The following is a 21,948-nucleotide window of genomic DNA, read 5'->3' on the forward strand; positions in this document are numbered from 1 at the left end:
GTAACTATTTATCTCGTTGAATGAAATAACCATTTTGGGGATTCAGTTGCACATTTAAAATGATCATTTCCAAAACATTATAGCTTTTACTTCGTGGTTTTTTAGTGATTGTTGCTACGACAACAATGGAGGACTTTGTCTCTTGTTGAACATGCGTGTACCATTTAGATGTTTGCACTGCAATCATTTTCAAATGCATTTTGCACTGTGCTTTGGCGAGGAAAACTCCTTTGCCCTATTTGTTGACAGACTGGTTGGAAATGTATGGGAGTAAATATATAATGTGCTCGCATATCAATCTGCTCTTTTTAGCATTTACATGGACATTATAAAGTGGTTTATATACTGTACTAGTTTCTACGGGAAGAAACTGCCATAACAACAAGGGCCTAAATTCATTATTAAATTTATATTGAACAAGACTAGACAATGAGGTATATTTTTATATTATTAATTAATTGTTAATCGAATGTAACTATTTAAAATTTAGGTTGTATTTGTCACTATTAATAGATCACAGCTTACATAAATAGTTGTATTTTTTAACTAACATTTAAAAGAGATTAATAAATACTTGAACAAATGTATTGCTCATTTATTGTTTGTTAATGTTATTTAATACATATGATTAACTAATTTTAATTAGGCTTTTATACAAATATAATCATTCATCAGCGCACAAAGAGACAGAAATGCAAACTTAAACGCAACAACTATTGCGGAGACTACGCACTGCCATCTTTCTAATGCTGGGTTTACACCAAACGCGTACAATCGCGTTCCACACTATTAATTACTCGCGGGAAAAGTTTGTTATTGTCTCGTGAGTGACACGATCTGACAAATATTTTCAACCTTTGCTGAAAACGAGGTTGACTCGTGTTCGCGGCAATCGCTCCGCCCCGCGTCATTCTCACCACCTACCTCGAGTTCGCATCTATACGCATCTTAGCATTGACTTTGTATGTAATTTACTCGCGCAAAACACTTGATTCGTGTTTGGTGTGAACTCACTGTTACATTAACAAATTTTAACCAGAGCGAATCAGATGAGTGGATAAAATCATTCATCAGCATTTACATGTTGCGCTATTGTAAACACTGACAGGCAAACGTGCATCACACGGAAGAACTGATGCAGAGACTTTACCCGCACCAGCATCATTTCAAACATCAACTTAACCAGAGCGAATTAGACGATGAAGTCATTGATGAGCACACATAAAGACAGAAACGCATGCATTAAACATGAGAACTGTTGCGTAGACTCTGTACTGGCCAAAATAAACAACGTTTAACCAGGTTGAATGAAACGAGTGAATGAAATTATTGATCAGCGCACATACATAGCGCTATGGATGGTAAACATGGGAAGCGTTAAATAGTGGGACCAAGCGCCAGATGTGTTACTGAGACTCTGCACTGGCCATCTTTTCTAACATTAACACAATTGAACTGCCGCAAAGTCTGTGAGAGGAGGCGGGGCTCAGTTGTCACTGCGTTCACGTACAGCGTGTCAACTCGCTGTCAGAAAAAAGACAGAGAGTGGAAACTCGCAGCTGGCATCGATACCTGGGACCAGGGACGGATTATGACTTCAAAGGGCCCGGGGCCAGTTACCTCCAAGGCCCCCCTCCCACAATTGTTCTGTTCTTTCCCTTAGCTGCGCATTCACAATTAGAATTTGAAAGCTATGATGATAATTAATACCAAAACCGTTCTCGCTCTGCTTCAAATGCTAAAAATAATCTGTACAGGGTTTATAGAAGTCTGATATTAGCTACACAGCGAATAAATCAACAATGGACCAAATTAAGCCATATGAAATATACACATATTTAATGCATCACATAAATTAAATATTTCTCATCATAAAATGCCCCTGTGACTCTTGACTGTAAACATCAAATCATTTAAGTAATAAGTCAAATTTAATTTAATGAGTAAAAGATAACATATTTTGCCATGATTTGTTGAAAACTTCATTTTTTACAGGGTATCCACAGAGGCCTTGTATAGGCTATGGGACCATATATTAAACATAGATAAACATTTGTTTTCATAGTTGTAGGGTTTTCTGTACCAAACTGAATGGGCTCATGGTAGTCAATGGGCACTGGGCACGTTGGCCCGGTTCGTAATACTGTGAAACCACTGGATGTACACACAAATATATGTACCTTTGATAAACAAATAGACATGAGTCACCTACTACATCTTATTCTGAAATGGGCTGGAGATTGGCCTTGATGCATTTGTTTCACCTAGCGGTAGTACCCATGCATCTCTCTCCTCTCTGGAATGTGAACTGCAGTAAATAATGCGTCTCTTAGCACGCTGGATTAGATGTTTGGCATAGTCACCTCTCTCCCATCCTGTGAGCAAGATTTCATCTTATGGCTTCTCACGCGTCCCATCTAGCCTCTTTAAATCACCTTCACTGTTCAGTGCGCTTTTATAAGACGGAGTGCCTGGAGTTTAGGGGGATGATGCAAAACAGTTTCATGTTTGAGTACAGCAGATACTTTCCTCCTTTGCAGTCAGGTTGAAGCTGTTGCTATGGTAACAGTCAAGAGCCAAACTACTGTGTTAAGACTGAATAGTGATTAGGATGCCTGGTTATTTTCCCACTTTTATTAATAATATTGTAAATGCAGGTCTTAACCAGTTAGTGAGGCTTTTTATCTAGAAATTGTTCTTATGTCTTTTTTTAGCAACGTGCATTGCGGCACCATGCTGAGCTTTAGTCCTCTTTGAAAAAGTTGCGTACTTAAAGCACCCTCGGTACAGCCGTACACATGCAGACATTTTCTTAAAAAATAGTGTAATTTTGTGTAAAATAACCAAGAATGTTTGAGAGTACTTGAGAAATAAATGTGTCCTATAACAATGAAGATAAATCTCTCTCATACTACTTAATATTATCAATATTAATAATAATATATTATTAACAGTTTGTTTACGATAGGACGCATGTATGGTGTTGTGAAGGATTTTGGATTTTGCTTAACCCAAACAGTACTCGACATTGCTGATGCTAATGCAAACAGTTTTAGGTTTAAGGCAGGGCTATTCAAATCTTACCCTGGAGGGCCGGAGCACTGCAGAGTTAAGATCCAACCCTGATCCCTGGTTTAAGGTATGAGCAAACGGGAAACAGAGCGTATTTGTAATCTTGTTTAATAACAGCGGTGCCCTGAAGCGAGGTATTTAACCTCAGGATGCTGGGGGGAGGTTGTACCTGCAATTAAATGGACTGTAAGCTGCTGCTAAATGGCACGTAACCAAGTAACATCTCATTAGTGAGGTGACTGGAGTTTGTCTTTAACAGCATCATGATAGGCTTAGTAAAACCCCTGGAGCAGGGCTTCCTGAATTTATCCGATGTCCCCTTTTCAACTTGATGCATAAACATCCCTAAATGATGCCCCAAAAATGCTTCTCTTTGTCTACTCGACTCAAGACTTTGAATTTGTGATCACATCGGGTTTCATCCATTACACATGTTCTTCTGCATATTTGGCATCAGTTCGGTTACTGCAGGTATAAATCTTCACTGGTATATTGTCATGTCATTTTGACTTTGCTTTGCAGGCATTCAGCTCGGCTATTTTCTTTCTTTGTTTATGCTTGTTGTCTAATGGCAGGACTGAACTTATGTCTGGCAGATGGCGGTGCCCACACCACCATGCACTGCTCCCGTGACTCAGTCTTTCCGATACAGATCCCATCTCCAAAAAACACCCGCTTGGTAGAAATATACTGGTGCTTGTTTGTATAGCTTGTGCCCTTTTGTGTGTGAGGATTGGGATTTGTGACATCAAGTTGTAGGTTTTCCGTCATAGCTCATAAATTATAAATTTATATTTGTAGTTAATGTTTTGTTGTGCTATGAATAATAGTCTAGAGAGAAAGGAAATGATGGGGTTCGAACTCGGGTCGATGAGAGCGTTTTCACGCAACATGTCCGCTTTGGTGGTCCTGTGGACTGCAGGCCAACATGCTACATTTTAGCAAAAAACATTGCTTTTTATGTGCTTTTGTCGTTTTATTATTTATTTCATTTGTAATATTTGTAATATTTTATTTTAAATAGTATTTATACAAATTTCTTTGTAATAAATAAGTTTCTTTTTTATTTCCATAGTTTACATTTTTTTCAGTTAATTATTTAAGCGCATCATCCTAAACTTATTTCAGTTTATTGCAGCAGTTTAATGCAACATTTCTCATTTTTATTTAGTTTTTTTAAATAATACTTATACTTACCATTGATAACCAAACATTACCAGATTTTTTTTAAATAGTTGTAGTTAATGAAAATAATCCTAGTTCATTATCAAGCTGTGTGAACCAGTTTTCACTGTGTAGACTCTTTTCCATCTTTGGTCTGGAAAGACTGAACTGTGTCTTTACAGCTGTTAAAAGGCTTTCACTGCCCACGCTTCAGAAACATTCAGCTGGGCACTGAAACAAAATGACCAGAATTTGATCTGCGTTTTCTATTACGGCTTCTTTCAAAGCTGTTTTTGCAGTCTTGTTACTTATTTAGAAGAAAAACCGGAGTGAAATAGAGGCCTAGGTGTCTGGCTGTACACTTCAATGAGCAACAAACAGTAGTCATGGCCACGCTGCTGTAAATCTCAGCTTGGTTAACGGAAAATCAACAATGAATGCTCAGACGCGCTCTGTAGTCTGTAGGCTAGCTTGTGCACTGGAAAATGTACAGACGTAGGTTTTTACATTATTTTTTGAAGTACAAAAGAGGGTTGCTTGCTTAAGCAAGTCACCGTTATGATACGGAGTGTTGGTGATAGAGTTTTTAATGTGTTGCTTTATCCCTGCTGACAAAAGAAACCATCATCATGGATAGTAATATTGATGCTTGCAAGTACAACTAGTTATGCAATCTCATCTTTTTTTGTTTGTAATATAGAAAATGTTCTGCCCTTAAAGTGAAAGTTCACTCAAAATATTAAATTCTGTCGTCATTTATTCACCCTCATGTTGTTCCAAAACTGTATAAAAATCCTTATTCTGCCGAACACAAACAAAGTTATTTGGAAGTATGTTTGTAAGCAACTGTTGTTAAACGTTTTTAGACAGTTTTGCGAAGGCCACATTCCTGTTTGGCTTTTTTTGTCCTCTACAGGGGCTGGACGAGGGAGATGTGGAGTCTTATTGTTAAATTTTTATTGCTTTCCCTTTTTTTGTGAGAACTCACTGAATCATTTTCCTGGCTCCCACAGTATGGGCCTTTTCAACCGTGTCATCATTACGTAAAAGAAGTCAATGCCAATGGCAAGGCGAATAGATATGGCTCCTTTCAAGTCGAAAGAACAATCACAGAGGGTTACATTTTGCAAAAGGTTTGCTGCAACGTAAACGATTCAGCATTTATAGATGCCCAGATTCTCGTTGTATGTTTGGCATGCCCTAATTGCACAATTCTGTGAAAAAAAACATTTTTTTACTATGCATCAGCACTGATTTCAACATTTTGAGTTTTAACTACCCATGCGGGTTATCTTAAGTTTTTAAAGCATTTGTTTTATTTTAAGCGCAGGGTTTTTCATAGTTGGGTCATTTTCCGGATTGTCACATCCATAACAGTACATATTGCTCATAAATGGACATTCGAAATTGAAAATAAATTAACAATTTTATGTTCTATAAAGAGGCATCCCTTTTACATTCATTGGGTATTATTGCTTCAGATTTGTGCATTTTAATTGCCAGAATTCCTACAGAGTTTGTCGTCTCACGAAAAACGTTATTTCCCTCTTTTTTGTACGTTGACTGACATTTTTTATGTTTAGACTCTATCAACAAGGGTTTAGGAAAATATAAACAGACGGCGCAAAATATTTGTAAAACATATTTTCCCTGAGCATTTTTATGTAATGTACATAAGGCAAAATGTCACGTCCATAACGCTGGAATTGCACAGTTCTCGTCTTGCAAACTTCCATGTCAATAAATATAAGTCTGTTTCACAGTATGTCAGTCTATAGTCACATGTTTTGAGCAACCTTGGAAAAGCACATTTAAAGTGTTTATCATGTAAATGGCACATGGAAGTTTAAATGAAAAGTGCAAAAATTGGTTAATTTACACTAGAAAAAATTAAGTTTTTTATTCCATTATAAGCTCAAGCAAATATCCTAATGCTTAATCCCTGTAATCTTTCATCTTTGTGTCAGACTGAGAAAAATATGATGAAAGAACAACAGGTCTGCCAGTGACACTTCATATCTATCTATCTATTCCTCTAGCTATCTTTTTCTCTCTTTCTCCTCTCTCTCGTTGTCCCTTATTTGGATATTTATATATACCTGCTTATTCTCTACTTTTGGACCCGCTGAATGGATTGTGTTTAAACATTAATGCAGTGTGGGAACTTTTATAGCAGGGTTTAATGATTTTCAATTCATTCTCCTTACAGGGAATGAATCAGCACTTAAAAGTGCACTGTGCTTATGCGAGAACATGACCGACATAGGTCAATTCTAACAGTATACTTGTGCACTGCAGCTAAATGCTTATTACAAATGGTGCCTAGGCTTTATAGAAAGATTTCTGAAGGGACTTACAAGAAGCTGTAAAAGCAAGACAAGTCGATTTTAAATCTGGACCGAGCAAATGATGACTGGAAACTTTGACTTCCCGTCAGTCTTCCTGAAATGCTTTGAAGTTGAAAGGAGTGTTGATTTTTGTACCCTCACTTTCTTCCCTGCCAACCATTTGATCCTGATGTTCTACCCATGTTTTGAGAGGTAATAAATCCTTCGTGTTTATACTCTGAAGCTTTACAGGTCTTTCAAAGAGTAGAACTGGAATGTTTTTTTTACTTTGTTTAAAAAAGATTGTAATTCTTGACAAGGTCCTTTTAAACTTCAGTTGAATCTTTTTGCTAGTTTTGGCACTGTTTCGGTCTACTCTGAAGATAACATTTATATTTCTTACCTTTCTGAATTTAATAAATTCAAATAGTGGCTTATAATATTGAACATTAAACTTGTGATGTTTCTTAAAACTTTCTACACACAGAACACAAATTAATTGTATTTTTGGTCCTCTTTTGATCATCAAGATATATCCACCTTGTTCGGCCAGTGCCGTGCGCTTCTTTGATAATGCGATGAGGCGCTTTTAGACGCAGTCTGGTGTCTTTAACAACTTTAAACTAGGGCTCGATTATATGTTTGTATGCAGCGATGCAGTTATCGCTCTCATCTGCATCGCGATGCATCGTCAAATCGAGTGTTTTTGACAGCTCTAATGACATGTTGAAAAACGATATTGGATCACTTTCAGAACTATTCTTTCCAGCTGATGAAGTCAATTTGATCAGATGATCCCGTTCTGATGAATACAGCCTCAGAATTATGATATTTTAAAACAGCACTAGATGAATACACTCCAATTAGCATCATATTCTCTTATGGTGTTAATGCTTAGATTTAAGTTTTAGTGGCACTTCCATATGGTTTGTGATTATTTCTGCTCATATCATGAGCCACACATCATCTCTTTAGAGACAGAGGTTGTGTATTTCATTTGTCTCAAAGCTATTAGTGGCAATGCTACAAAAACTGAACACTCTGTACAGGGAGCTTTTGTTTTGTTAAGAAATGTCTTAGAACTCAGTTCAAGATGCTACAGCTGTCATTTGCCTCCTCACTGTATTCAGACGTTCATTTGTGCCAGTGGGTCCTTGCTATGGTTGGCTACAGAATTGCAATTAAATGCATGCATAGAAATAAGTGGAAAATATTTTTCTGAACCAAGTAATTTAGTGAATAACTACATTAGAGATGCCATTTCGTACCCAACTATTGTATCGCATCACTGAGCTTGTATTTTCAAAGATGTTTACACTGTCGCGTTGTTAAATGTAATGCATGAGAGCAAGTCCATATTGGTGCGCTGCTGACGACCGGCTCATTGCAAAATTTATGAAATGCATTGATATTGAAATTATTGTGTGTTTTGGATCGTCATGTAGCCAGTGCTTGTTTAAAGTAAACCAATAAATAACCCATTAACGTTGGCTTCTCTCCAAACAGGCCCGCCCAGCCATGATTGAGGATAAGAGTCACCGTGTGACGGACTACTTCGTTGTGGCCGGCCTGACGGACAAATCCACACCTCTAGAGCAGGATCTGTCCGAAGCCAAGTCCAGTGGGCCCAAGGCTCCCATCACAGACCTAGCCATCATCAACAAGTCAGTGGGAGAAACCGTGCCCGAGGGCTTCACCTGTATCGAGAGCACTCACACCGGCCAGCCTGCCAATCTCAACCATGGCAGCCTCAAGAGCCCTGAACTCTTCCTGTGTTACAAAAGGTGTCGCGGGAAGCCTCCGTTGATTGACATCGGGTGAGTGTTTGACTCTGCAGTCGCTTATGAACCAACCTTTGAAATGCATGTTCTGGGTTATGGCTTGAAGGCTACAAAGCTGCTCATCAGACACGTCATTTTTGTCAGGTGTTTATTTACATTCAGTCTCTCTGAAACGTTACGGCAATGTTGAGGAAGAGGTTCTTAAAAGGATGGATAAAGTTGTTGCTGTTAGTACCATAAAGATTGAAGCAGCGAGTGAAAATGTAGACCGAGGATCATGCCGATGTAAGTAATAAATGCTAATAGAATTTAATCTAATATTGGACCGCTTTTCTTTGGGCTGAATGACTTTTGAGCGTCACATGATAGAAAATATAACATCGTTAAACGCATGACGCAATATGGTCAACTTCAAATGTGTTTTTAAACAGCTCTATTTTCAAAACAGCATGTAAATGCAAAAGTAAAGCCAAACTTCAGTGAAAACTAAAACATTTTAGTGTGGGCCGGGCTTTAGGTATCTACCATAACTGGGTTACAGTGTCTTTAAGATGCAATGATTATGACATACGAAACAGAAGTCAGTCTTAGTCTACACTGCAAAATTGTAATTTATAATATGTGACCCTAGACCACAAAACCAGTCTTGAGTAGCAAGGGAACATTTTAAGTAACAACCAAAAAATATATTATATGGGTCAAATTATTGTTTTTTTATTGTATGCCAAAAATCGCACTATACATCAATGGGAAGCTATTTTAGATGATGTCAAAATCTCAGTTTCGAAAAACTGACCCTTTAGCGGTTTTGTCGTCCAGGGTCTCTTATACAATAGGTAACATTAGAGGTATATCAGGTAACGCTGATATATCGGGCAATAATCGGTATCGATCGTCAAAAGCTACTTTTCAGACCATCAACTGTCGCCCGATAATTTATAAACAGCCGATGATCGGGACGATTTTTTTCTGTCAATCAAAAGATGCCGGTAAAATGCAATGAATTTGTGCTCAGTGTATAGAAAATGTTAAGAAACATCATCAGATTGATTTTCAATATTAATCGACATTATATGAATTATATTAATTTACTCTTTAGAATCGATATCGGCAGATATCACTCGGAATAATCGGCTATCTGTATTGATGGAGCAATGTAGTATCATTCTGATTTATTGTTTTAGTTGTGCTTTTATAAACAATCCAATGGTTACACGGTCACATTGTGCCCTCAAATGTCTCATCACGTGTTTGGTCTCTAATTTTACTTCATTCATAATCTCATATTCACACTATAAACCTCATGCACATACATTCTAAAAATATATTGGCAGTAAACTGTGAGTGCATTAATGTGGCTCATCTCTTTTTAGGATATTAAATATCAAGATGAGGATGTTGTCATCGGTAAAGCAGTTACTCAGTTTGCCCAAGGTTATGGGTTTTATTAGGTCACCTATGAGGGGGTGGCGCTCGGCTTCTTTTTCAGCATCTTGGCATCATTATTACTTGTTTTTAAGATTTTTGAACAAAAGGTTTTATATTACCCTTTAGGGCTGTGTTCAAAATATCGAAATGGCAATACATCTTGAGCAACAGTAAATGTGCTTGTCATAGAAAGTGAAGAGCAAACAGCACCTGTCACATTTATAATCTTATATCTAGAAACCTGACAGCTAGAAAGCCGTCATCGATTTCATTTCAAGACATTTCTTTTTTTTAATGAAATCTATTTAATTTAAAGTTCATGCATATATTGATATTTAGTCCTTATACATAGTCTTTTTGTAAAACGCATACATATGACGTAGCCAAGAAAACCTCTTTATAAGAACTTGATCTTCTGCAATTTTACACTCAGTCTCAAAACTACTTAATCCATTGATTTGTCAGATTCACTGATGGCATTCATAACTACTTATCAGTTGTGAAGTATATTTTACTCCAAATCTGTCATTTGAGAAATGTAATAAAAAATGTACCCGTATCGGGATACTCACCGCATCAAGGCCTTGTATGCATATCGTACCGTTAAGTTGCTGGAGACACACAGCCCTATTACCCTTCATAGAATATTATATAGCTTTGATATAGAATATGATTTGTTGAAATGAATCACTTCCCTACAGCGTTTTATTCTGGACCATTATCTTGCTTTGATATATTCATGTCTGTAAGCTTCAGCCTGTTTATAATCGGGCTGTCCCGACTAAAGATTTTTGTAGTCGACTGTAAGTCGTTCATTTAGGTCGTTAGTCGACTATTCGAAAGTTTATGATATTCATTTAAATATTATAATATACATGGGGACATCAAACGATGGTTCAAGCTTCATGGATGAAAAAGATGTGTTTATAATATTGTAATAATTATTGTGATGGTTATATATGACTATATATATATATATATATATATATACATATATACAGTCATGGCCAAAATTGTTGGCACCCCTGAAATTTTTCCAGAAAATCAAGTATTTCTCAAAGAAAAGTATTGCATTAACACATGTTTTGCTATACACATGTTTATTCCCATTGTGTGTATTGGAACAAAACAAATAAAATGAGGGGAAAAAAGCAAAGTTGACATAATGTCACACAAAACTCCAATAATGGGCTGGACAAAATTATTGGCACCCTTAACTTAATATTTGGTTGCACACCCTTTTGAACAAATTACTGAAATCAATCGCTTCCTATAACCATCAATAAACTTCTTACACCTCTCATCCGGAATTTTGGACCACTCTTCCTTTGCAAACTGCTCCAGGTCTCTCAAATTGGAAGGGCGCCTTTTCCCAAAAGCAATTTTAAGATCTCTCCACAGGTGTTCAATGGAATTTAGATCTGGACTCATTGCTGGCCACTTCAGAACTCTCCAACGCTTTGTTGCCATCCATTCCTGGGTGGTTTTTGAAGTATGTTTGGGGTCATTGTCCTGCTGGAATAATCATGATCTCAGATGCAGACCCAGGTTTCTGACTCTGGGCCCTACATTGCGACCCAAAATCCTTTGGTAATCCTTAGATTTCATGATGCCTTGCACGCAGTCAAGGGACCCAGTGCCAGAGGCAGCAAAACAACCCCAAAACATCTTTGAACCTCCACCATATTTGACTGTAGGTACTGTGTTCTTTTCTTTGTAGGCCTCATTCCGTTTTCGGTAAACAGTAGAATGTACTTTACCAAAAAGATCTATCTTGGTCTCATCTGTCCACAAGACGTTTTCCCAGAAGGATTTTGGCTTACTCAAGTACATTTTGGTAACCTGTAGTCTTGCTTTTTTTTGTCTCTGTGTCAGCATTGGGGTCCTCCTGATTCTCCTGGCATAGCGTTTCATTTCATTTAAACGTTGACGGATAGTTTGCGCTGACACTGATGCACCCTGAGCCTGCAGGACAGCTTGAATTTCTTTGGAACTTGTTTGGGGCTGCTTATCCACCATCCGGACTATCCTGCGTGCAACCTTTCATCAATTTTTCTCTTCCGTCCACGTCCAGAGAGATTAGCTACAGTGCCATGGGTTGCAAACTTCTTGATAATGTTGCGCACTGTGGACAAAGGAACATCTAGGTCTCTGGAGATGGACTTGTAACCTTGAGATTGTTGATATTTTTCCACATTTGTGGTTCTCAAGTCCTCAGACAGTTCTCTTATCCTCTTTCTGTTGTCCATGCTTAGTGTGGCACACACAGACACACAATGCAAAGACTAAGTCAACTTCTCTCCTTTTTAACTGCTTTCAGGTGTGATTTTTTTTTATATTGCCCACACCTGTTACTTGCCCCAGGTGAGTTTAAAGGAGTATCACATGCTTGAAACAATCTTATTTATCCACAATTTTGAAAGGGTGCCAATAATTTTGTCCAGGCCAATTTTTTGAGTTTTGTGTGATATTCTGTCAAATTTGCTTTTTTTCCTCCATTTTTTTGTTCCAATACACACAGAGGGAATAAACATGTTTATAGCAAAACATGTGTTAATGCAACACTTTTCTGTGAGAAATACTTGATTTTCTGGAAAAATTTCAGGGGTGCCAACAATTTTGGCCATGACTGTGTATATATACAGTTGTGTTCAAAATTATTCAACCCCCAATGCTGTAAATGGTTTTAGGGAATTTAGTGTACATTTGTAATTGTATTCAGAATTAAATCCTTCAAGGACTTCTTAAAGAACCATATGCAACTAAAATGACATCAATTAGTTTTGTAATACAGTAGTAAATGTTTCTTTTGTGAATTCTTCATTGACATAATTATTCAACCCCTTAAAGACTACCACTCTGAAGAACAGAGGTTCAATGAAGTGTTTTCAATCAGGTATTGAAAACACCTGTGGATATCAGGGAGCAGCAATAAAGCCTAATAAGCACCAATTAGGCAGCTTTAAAATGACTGTGATACTCAGCTCCTTCTAGACATTTACTGGTGTGGTTACAAACATGGTGAGGTCAAGAGAATGGTCCAGGAAGACAAGAAAACAGGTGATTACTCTTCACAGGAAGGGCAATGGCTATAAGAAGATTGCAAAGATGTTAAACATACCAAGAGACACCATAGGAAGCATCATTCGCAAATTCAAGGCAAAGGGCACTGTTGAAACGCTACCTGGTCGTGGCAGAAAGAAGATGCTGACTTCGACTGCTGTGCGCAACCTGAAGCGTAGAGTGGAGAAAAGTCCCTGTGTGACTGCTGAGGAACTGAGAAAAGATTTGTCAGATGTGGGTACTGAAGTTTCTGCTCAGACAATATGGCGCACCCTGCGTAATGAAGTCCTCCATGCCAGAACTCCCAGGCGCACCCCCTTGCTGTCCCCAAAGAATAAGAAGAGTCAACTGCAGTATGCCAAAAGTCATGTGGACAAACCACAGAAGTTTTGGGATAGTGTTCTGTGGACTGATGAAACAAAATTAGAACTGTTTGGGCCCATGGATCAACGCTATGTTTGGAGGAGGAAGAACAAGGCCTATGAAGAAAAGAACACCTTGCCTACTGTGAAGCATGGCGGGGGGTCAATCATGCTTTGGGGCTGTTTTGCTTCTGCAGGTACTGGGACGCTTCAGCGTGTGCAAGGTACCATGAATTCTCTTCAGTACCAGGAGATATTGGATGACAATGTGATGCAGTCCGTCACAAACCTGAGGCTTGGAAGACGTTGGACCTTTCAACAGGACAATGATCCCAAGCATACCTCCAAGTCCACTAGAGCATGGTTGCAGATTAAAGGCTGGAACATTTTGAAGTCGCCATCGCAGTCACCAGACTGAAATCCGATTGAGAACCTCTGGTGGGACTTAAAGAAAGCAGTTGCAGTGTGCAAGCCTAAGAATGTGACTGAACTGGAGGCTTTTGCCCATGATGAATGGGCGAAGATACCCGAAGATCGCTGCAAGACACTTGTGTCAAGCTATACTTCACGTTTAAAAGCTGTTATAACTGTAAAAGGATGTTGTACTAAGTACTAAGATTGAATGTCACTTGGGGGTTGAATAAAACTGATAATGATGTGAGCTCAGAAAAGACATTTGTGGTCATTTCATTATAAATGTTATGTTATATTTGTCTGACCTACACGTGCCTCTTTGATTTAATTGTAAGCAGGATGACTGAATGATCATAATCAATGTCAAACCGACCAAAACAATCAATTTCAGTGGGGGTTGAATAATTTTGAACACAACTGTGTATATATATATATATATATATATATATATGTATATAGCATTAGGGGGTCTCATACAGATGAGTTTACAAACTTTGCATCCCTGTAGTTTATAATCTACGTCTGCAGAACCTGGTCCTTGTCATTCTGCCCATCTGTCTTTTATCAGCTTCTTCCTCATTTCATGTCACTTCTGACTCCTCGCATGCAAACATGCATCGACCTCAGCTGTAGTCAACACGTTACTTTGGTGTTAAAATCTCTGTTGTGTTTTTCATGTCTTACCCAGATCAGATGTTTTCCCACTGATCTTTCCGAGCTTTACAATGCCCTGCCCTGTTTTTTTTTTTGTTACTGGGTTGCTCATAAAATGACCTCAAGGAAAACAAAGATGTGTCATTGACGTCCATGGTTTGTTGTACATGGTTGTGTGTTTGTGTTTACAGTTTAATGGCGATGTATTGTTCAGCTCTGATAAGAACACATGAATCGACTCGGACAAAAGATTTGTGTGATGTGTAAACTGGTGCAAAGCGTTATGTTTGTGCACGGCTCGAGAGTAAATGCGAATGTGTTAGTTTTCATTTCCCTTTTCAATGTGTATTGAATTTCTTATCTTTTGTGATTTGTCACAGAGTGCTGTATGAGGGTAAAGAGCGTCTCATTCAGGGTTGCGAGGTCATCCAGGCCACACCGTTCGGCCGCTGCGCAAACGTCAACAACAGCTCGGCCGCTTCCCACCGGATATTCATCACGATCCGTCGAGCGCCGCCCGTCCAGCCTCAGAACTCACTGGCTGTCACAGACATCTGCGTCATCATCACAAACAAGGGCGAAACTCCACCTCACACCTTCTGCAAGGTGGACAAGAACCTCAACTGTGGCATGGTGAGTATAGAGTGGACGTCAAAATTATGTGGAGGTACCACACAGTGGCCACTACTTATAAAGGCCCGTTCACACAAAGAATGATGACTGTAATGATGGGCCGTCACAGTATCAGATTTTCACTCTACGGTTATCATGGATAAAAGAAGTCACAGTAACATTATTTTGTTACTTCATTAATAAAAAACAAAGATTCATCTTTAAATTGTTTGTTTTCGTGTCAATAGAGCGACAGAAAGACCAAGTTCGGAACCATTGTGGCTATTAAAGGAACAGTTCACCAAAATTGAAAATTATGCCTTCATTTATTCACCCTCTAGTGGTTCCAAATGTATTTGTTGTGATGAACACAGAAGAAGATATTTTGAAGAATGTCAGTCATGGGGCACTTTTGACCACCATTGTATTTTTCCTGCTATGGTTGTCAATGTTGGCCAAGAACTGTTTGGTTACAATCATTCTTCCATATATCTTTCTCTGTGTTCATGGGAACAAAGACATTTATATATATTTGGAACTCGAGGGTGAGTAAATAATGACAGTTTAATGAGTTTTAATTTTTTGGGTGAACTGTCCCTTTAAGGCAAAATGTTAAATGAATGCAATTCACCACCCGGCTGCTTTGGTGCTGGATTTTATAAGAGAAGGACCTTTTTCACAAGGCCGTGATAACGCGTTTAACGGTCATCAGCACCGTAAATCCCCCAACTTTTGTATATTTTCATTTTTAATAAACGTTTGCGTTTATAACACTATACTTTGTATTCTATTACCTTTGATTCAAATTACAAAAAATGTCTTAACGCTAATGCGAGGGTGTTTCTTATACAGCGTCATTAGTTCCAGTAAATTTTGATTGCCGTTTTTAGACTCTCTGTTTTTTCTTTTTGTTGAAAGATGTGAAAACAATATCGTTGAGTTTTTCTTTTGCTATTTGAGCAAACAAGAATGCAAAAAACATGACGACAAAACCCCATGCTACTCTTTTTTTGTCTAGGGTCGCATATTTGTGGTAGTCTCTCATTCATTGCTATAGACGCTTACCCAACTATGACGGCTGTTGAGAAACTCGGAAATGTGGGAATGTGGTTCATTCTCATGCATGTAATATTAAACACAATACTGATAATCATGGGTACTGATACCACAATTGTTGTTAATCGTGGGATATTTTGATATTAGGCTTTAGTTTTTAAGCTATCTTAAAACATTTATTGTATGGGGTGTTTCCTTTTATTTTGCATGAATGAGAAATATTGTCCTGTGTAACATAACTTGCCTTATTAAACAATGGACTCGCAGTTCAGTTGTCAAAGCACTCTTTTCCTTTTCATTCTCAGTGGGGATCAAGTGTGTTTCTGTGCTACAAGAAGTCAGTCTCCGCCTCTAACTCCATCGCCTATAAGGCCGGTGAGTCCCCATCTCTGCCTCCATCTCTTTCTCAGTTTCTCTTCACCCTCATTTTGTTTTGGATTCATTTCTCTGATCTCAGGTGATTGATTCTAATCGTCAGAAGCTGTCTTTCTGTTGTTGATAAAAGAGACTTGTAAATGTCGTTCAAGCTCGGCTATGATTTCCTCAAAATAAGTGCTCTACAAATGAATGCGTGCTTGTTTTGTAACCACAACGGCGACCATTGTTTTACTGAAATGACAGATTTGTTGGTAAGAGCGCCCATGCGCCTCGATGACACAGATATCAAAAAAGTTCCCCAAGAAATCACACGTGGACAATGTCGAGAGAAAGAGTGAATGCATTCTTGGTTCTGTGCACCCGCTCGTGACCTTTTACACTTCTCGCACATCACTTCTATAAAAACACTTACAGTACTGTAGCTTCTTTATCGCCATGTTGCATCCTTTCCTGTTACATGAATGTGTTAATCATGGAAAAGCCAAACTTCTGGTCTTGCTGCTTTTAGTCTCACGTCAACTTTGGTGTTTCAAAATATCAGCATACTATTTGCCCTTAAACTATTATGTCATTTACAGACAGTGTCCCAGGCCTTTAGGCTCCTGAAGTATGTAGCTCATATATTTTATTGCAATAGATAACTATCAAACTAAGACGCATCTGCAAAGCAATGGTCATGTGTTCTGTAACAAATGTGACACTTGTGTTATCTTATTTTTTTCAATTGCTGTTATTCGTTGTGTCGTTTTTATAGAGGTATAAATTGTTACGTTTAAACATTTGGGTCAAAACCTAAGATGTAATTCATCACATTAACTAATAAAAGAAGTGAAATGTTTTGCATGATTGTTTTCTATGCCATAAATGCTCCGTTTTGATATTTATTATGTAATGCAATGACATTTTGTGGAATACATCAAGGCAGAAAATAAATCAACTTAGCTATTGGAAGAAAAGAGGAACACATCAAATACTCACATTTATAACTTTTTTTCTATTAAAGGTTTGATATTCCGCTATCCAGAAGAAGACTATGAGTCGTTTTCCCTCTCGGAATCCGTGCCCCTCTTCTGTCTTCCTATGGGGGCCAAAATTGAGTGCTGGGCCCCTAACACACGTTACCCTTTACCTGTCTTCTCCACGTTTGTTTTGACCAACTCCAATGGAGAGAAGGTAGAGTACACATGTGTGATCCCACTGGCATTTAGTTTTTGACAAAACTTTTATGCATTTGGATCCAGTCTGTTCTAGTTGTGTAATGACTAGATAAATGACCCCCTTTTCTGCATCGTTGTTAGCTAAAAGATATTTCATTACTTTTGAAAAGGAAAACTGATTGCCCAATTTCTAAAGAAGTTGGTGTTCTTCGATGTTGCAACACTTTTGTATGTTTTAGCCTAGTATGCAGAAGCCATTAGTTTAATGATTTGCTTACAAGTGTGAACAGTGCAGTGCTATTAAATCATTGCTCTTTATTTGAGACATTTGAGTGCGTTCCTACACTGTAAAGTTGGTACAGTTGGAAAGCTGTTTGCATCTTCACGAATAGCACAGAAATGATTACCTGATGTTATATTTTCATTCTCGACAGGTTTATGGAGCTGGGATACAGTTCTATGAGCCCTATCCTGTGGAGGGTCTCATTGAGAAACAGAAGATCCAGCTGGGTCTGCTCACCGCTGTGGAGAAGAAGGTCATACCCAACCTCACAGTCAACACCAACAAGTGCATCTGCCTGCTGTCCCGTTGGCCTTTCTTCGAGTCTTTCAAAAAGTTCCTCATGTTCCTGTACAAGCTTTCTGCCAATGGAGTCAACCCACTGCCTATTGAGAAGTACAAACTGTTCTTATTTACAACTCCACCTTCATTATCGCTGCGTACGATGGGCCCCCGCGCTTACCGCATATCTTAAATAAAAAAAATCTAATATTCTTGTTTTTCTTAAAATGAATTTATGGTATCTGTGCCACATCTGGTTGGCCCCGGCACCTATCTGCCATCCATTGTAAAAGTTAAATGGATAGTTCAACCAAAAATATAAAATTCTGTCATAATTTATCCACCCCCAAATTGTTTAGGTGTTACGACTCTTCTCTGACATCAAGATGTTTGTCAAAATATGAATATTTATTTATTTATTTTTAGACACATATCTCATTTCATGCACAACGTCTCCTTCCCGTCCCCTCAGAGACCCAGAATACTGGTGCAGGTAATAATTTAATATTTTTCTCTTCTTTTCTCTTTAGATTTAATCATTTACAAAACCGTATTCTGAGTTTATAACTTCAAGTAACCATGTATTTGTTTATAGAGTACAAGTTAAAATTTGTCTTTCCTATTATTGTTAAGCTCTCAGCACATGACACCCTAATCCTGTCCCAGCCTGTCTGTACACCTTTGCCACTAAGGTAAGCGGTGTGTGTGAGATGTTGGTATAGATAATATGTGCACAAAAGTTTCTGACCACCTACGTTTAGATGTGCTTAGCCTTGTGTTAAATACACCGTATATGTCAAGTTAATTTGCTTTTAAGACCCGGGTATAGTTAACTTTCCGTGTCCGTCTCATGCACAAATGCGTCCGCACAGCTTCTTGAGCATACTCAACCGCGGATAAGCGCAGATGGATGAGTTCAATACAGTGCAGTACGTCACCTGGTGGATGTCGTTTCAACATTTTTTGGTGCATGCGCTGTTGTACGGTCTGTCTGCACGGCCTTAAAAATTGGGCTGCACGTGGATGTTGTGTGCAGACGACCGCGGACCCTCCTGATGACGGAAATTACATCACGCGGGCGGACGCAGACTATACTTTATTTAGCCACTGTCTGGCTGTCAAGCATAGGTGAGCGTGCTAATGGGTAAACTGATAACGTACACCTGGGGTTACAAGTGCCATTTTTAAGTTTAAGAGCTTATTCTGGCAAGCATGTGAAATGAGATCGAAATTGCGTGTTTAGAATTGTGAATCATCTTTGTAGCATATCTTTTCCGAAGGAAACGCTTGCATCTAAAAAGACAAGGATCTCTGGATTTCCTGCTATCCCTAGAGTTTCAATCTTTTTAATCGGACTTAATGCACAAGCCAGGAGCTTTTATGAGATAAAAGCTTTTGCTCGCAGAACATGAAACTATCTCAGGATCGGTCAGTTTTAAAGTTTAATGTTCTCCTCGCTTCAGTGGTATTTGTTAATCTAGATGACGCACATGCTTTGTTTTAGCAGGATTCGATTGAAAAGAAACTATACCATCAGAAAAATGAAAAATCACAAAACGGATCATCTTTGTCTATTCGTATATTCTTGTCTGAAAGAGCCTCAGAAATGATTGTCTCATGTGAATGCTGAGCTTGAACATAAGTTTGCTAGAGTCTCTATTGGTCTATGTTTGTTGTAGATGTAGTTAGTTCTCTGCCTCTGGAAAATAAACACACATACCACAGAGTAAAGCGTCTTCTTTAAAAGCATTTTGACCCGTTGCTCATGTGGACTTCTCTTTTCTCTCTGCTCTTCTCCGTGATACAGCGGTGCGGATTACAGCACTCTGCTCATGAATCTAGGACCAGAGAACTGTGCCACACTGCTGCACTTTGTGCTTCTGGAGAACAAGATTCTGCTACACTCGCTCAGACCAGCCGTACTCACCGGAGTGGCTGAGGCCGTTGTGGCGGTGAGTATTAGACTGAAAAAAACGAATGTACCCAAATTATTAACTTGTTATTTTTAGAGAGCCGGGGTAGTCTGATGTGCCATGAATCTATAATGCAGACATTACCGGCTGAGTGTTCCTTCGAGGGAATCAAAAATAGCATTAGGACTGCAAGATATGCTAAAATTGTTGAAATATTGCGTGCAATATTGCAGGTATGCTTATTGCAGTGATTTACAATAACCGAGTGATTTTAATACTTGGAAAAAGTTCTGTATAGTCAAAGTTTTTGGTTGATGCTGATAGCAGAGAACGCCACACAGATGTTAGATGGGATGTGTCTCGAAGTTCGGAAATGGCCTTCTTTTCCCTGGAAGAATGCGAAACTTGTCGGTTATATAATTTAGATATAATTTAGATTTGATTTTGCAAACTTTAAACATCATTATTTTGCAGATTTTAACAGGTTATCACAATTTTCCTATGTTCCTAAGTTGACCCTAGTAAAAAAGCAACAAAAAATAAATAATTCATATAATACATGTATTAACAAATTTACCTTACTTTTTTAAAAGTCTATTTGCTGACGCTTGAGACTTGATTATAAAAAATAATGAATACATTTTAAGCCTAACAATAAATACAGTTTTTTATAGAGAAAAAAGACAGAAACCTGATATAATATAGACCAATTTTTTCTCACCTTAAACATAACCATGGAATCTGGTATGGCGGTAAAAAAAAATAATAATAATAATAATTCAACTTTATTTGGATTACTACTTGTACACAATGCGAGATTATATTAAGCCTAAAATGTGCTTTAATGTGACTTTTGATAAGGATTGCATGATTTCTGTATAATGTCAGTCTTTCAATGCAAAATATTTGAAGTGTGCTTTGAAGTGTGCTTTGAAGTGTACTTGCAATAACTCCACGACTTTAGCACAATCAAACATACTTCAGTATATCTTTAGTTGGACTTTAGCACAATTAAAGTGCATTAAGTACAAAATTAATTGTTCCAATTTAGCAGACATTTACATTTTATGATGCATTTCATTGTGTTTCTATTTCACTAGGAGAACCCACATCAACCCTACACTATTTATTTTATAAATTGTGTTTTATAGATCTGTGATCGACTTGTGTATAGAACAGACGTGTGTATAAATTGAATAGTTCTCGCCATAAATAAAGCCGTAGATGCGGGAATGGCGTTAAAAATGAAACTAATAATAAATGTATAGATCTGTGGGTCTGACACTGTTTTTAATACTGTTTTTATTTGTTTCTACTGTTAACAATGTCATACCGTATTGCCACCAGGCTTCTACAAAATATATTCCAAATTGGTCATAAGAGTGTCTGACAGCACATAAAATCAATCAATTATTGTAAACATTCGTTTCTCCAATCCGTGACTTACAAACAGAGTTTTGCCATGAACATCTTCACTGCTGCGTCTGTAACTCATCCTTATATCTTGTTCTTCCAGATGATCTTTCCGTTCCAGTGGCAGTGTCCGTACATCCCCCTGTGTCCTCTCTCTCTGGCGGGGGTCCTGAACGCACCGTGTCCATTTATCGTGGGTGTGGACTCCAGATACTTTGACCTCTATGATCCCCCGAATGACGTCGTCTGTGTGGACTTGGACACCAACACTATATACTTGTGAGTCCCTCAAAATATTAGGTCAGACAGAAAAAAAATTTGACCGCATTTTTCACACCTGTTTGCGTCTCAGGTCTGATGAGAAACGACACGGTAACTGGAAGAATCTTCCAAAGAAGCCATGCAAGAGTCTCATCAGCTCTCTGGGGAACCTGCACCAACAACTTGCCACTGGTACCAACATCTCTGACCGTTTTAATCTCTGTAGAAGTGTTTTAGAAATTCAAGTAGATCTGTTTTAAACAAGTACAAATCTTGATGCACTCACGCCCTGTTCCAAACCTGTATTTTGTGAAGGTTTTTGTAGAGTCTG

At 38.2% G+C, this 21,948-nt stretch overlaps 1 protein-coding gene across 2 annotated transcripts in view; it reads left to right on the forward strand.

The window, feature by feature from the left end:
* The window catches only part of dennd4c (DENN/MADD domain containing 4C), a 57,595-nt gene that overhangs the window by 13,089 nt on the left and 22,558 nt on the right, over positions 1–21,948 (forward strand). The window contains exons 1-11 of one of the 2 annotated variants that reach the window (XM_056745855.1): positions 6,655–6,776; positions 8,070–8,380; positions 14,646–14,898; positions 16,239–16,308; positions 17,315–17,484; positions 17,903–18,144; positions 18,457–18,523; positions 18,664–18,722; positions 19,838–19,982; positions 21,460–21,635; positions 21,709–21,809. In XM_056745855.1, coding sequence (XP_056601833.1) covers positions 8,082–8,380; positions 14,646–14,898; positions 16,239–16,308; positions 17,315–17,484; positions 17,903–18,144; positions 18,457–18,523; positions 18,664–18,722; positions 19,838–19,982; positions 21,460–21,635; positions 21,709–21,809 — 1,582 coding nt within the window. In that variant the 5' untranslated portion in view covers positions 6,655–6,776; positions 8,070–8,081. Of the gene's footprint in view, positions 1–6,654; positions 6,777–8,069; positions 8,381–14,645; positions 14,899–16,238; positions 16,309–17,314; positions 17,485–17,902; positions 18,145–18,456; positions 18,524–18,663; positions 18,723–19,837; positions 19,983–21,459; positions 21,636–21,708; positions 21,810–21,948 lie in introns of those variants that run through there. The other variant, XM_056745847.1, reaches the window with a different exon arrangement.

Source organism: Triplophysa dalaica, chromosome 1 (assembly GCF_015846415.1).
Source record: "Triplophysa dalaica isolate WHDGS20190420 chromosome 1, ASM1584641v1, whole genome shotgun sequence".
Lineage (NCBI taxonomy): Eukaryota > Metazoa > Chordata > Actinopteri > Cypriniformes > Nemacheilidae > Triplophysa > Triplophysa dalaica.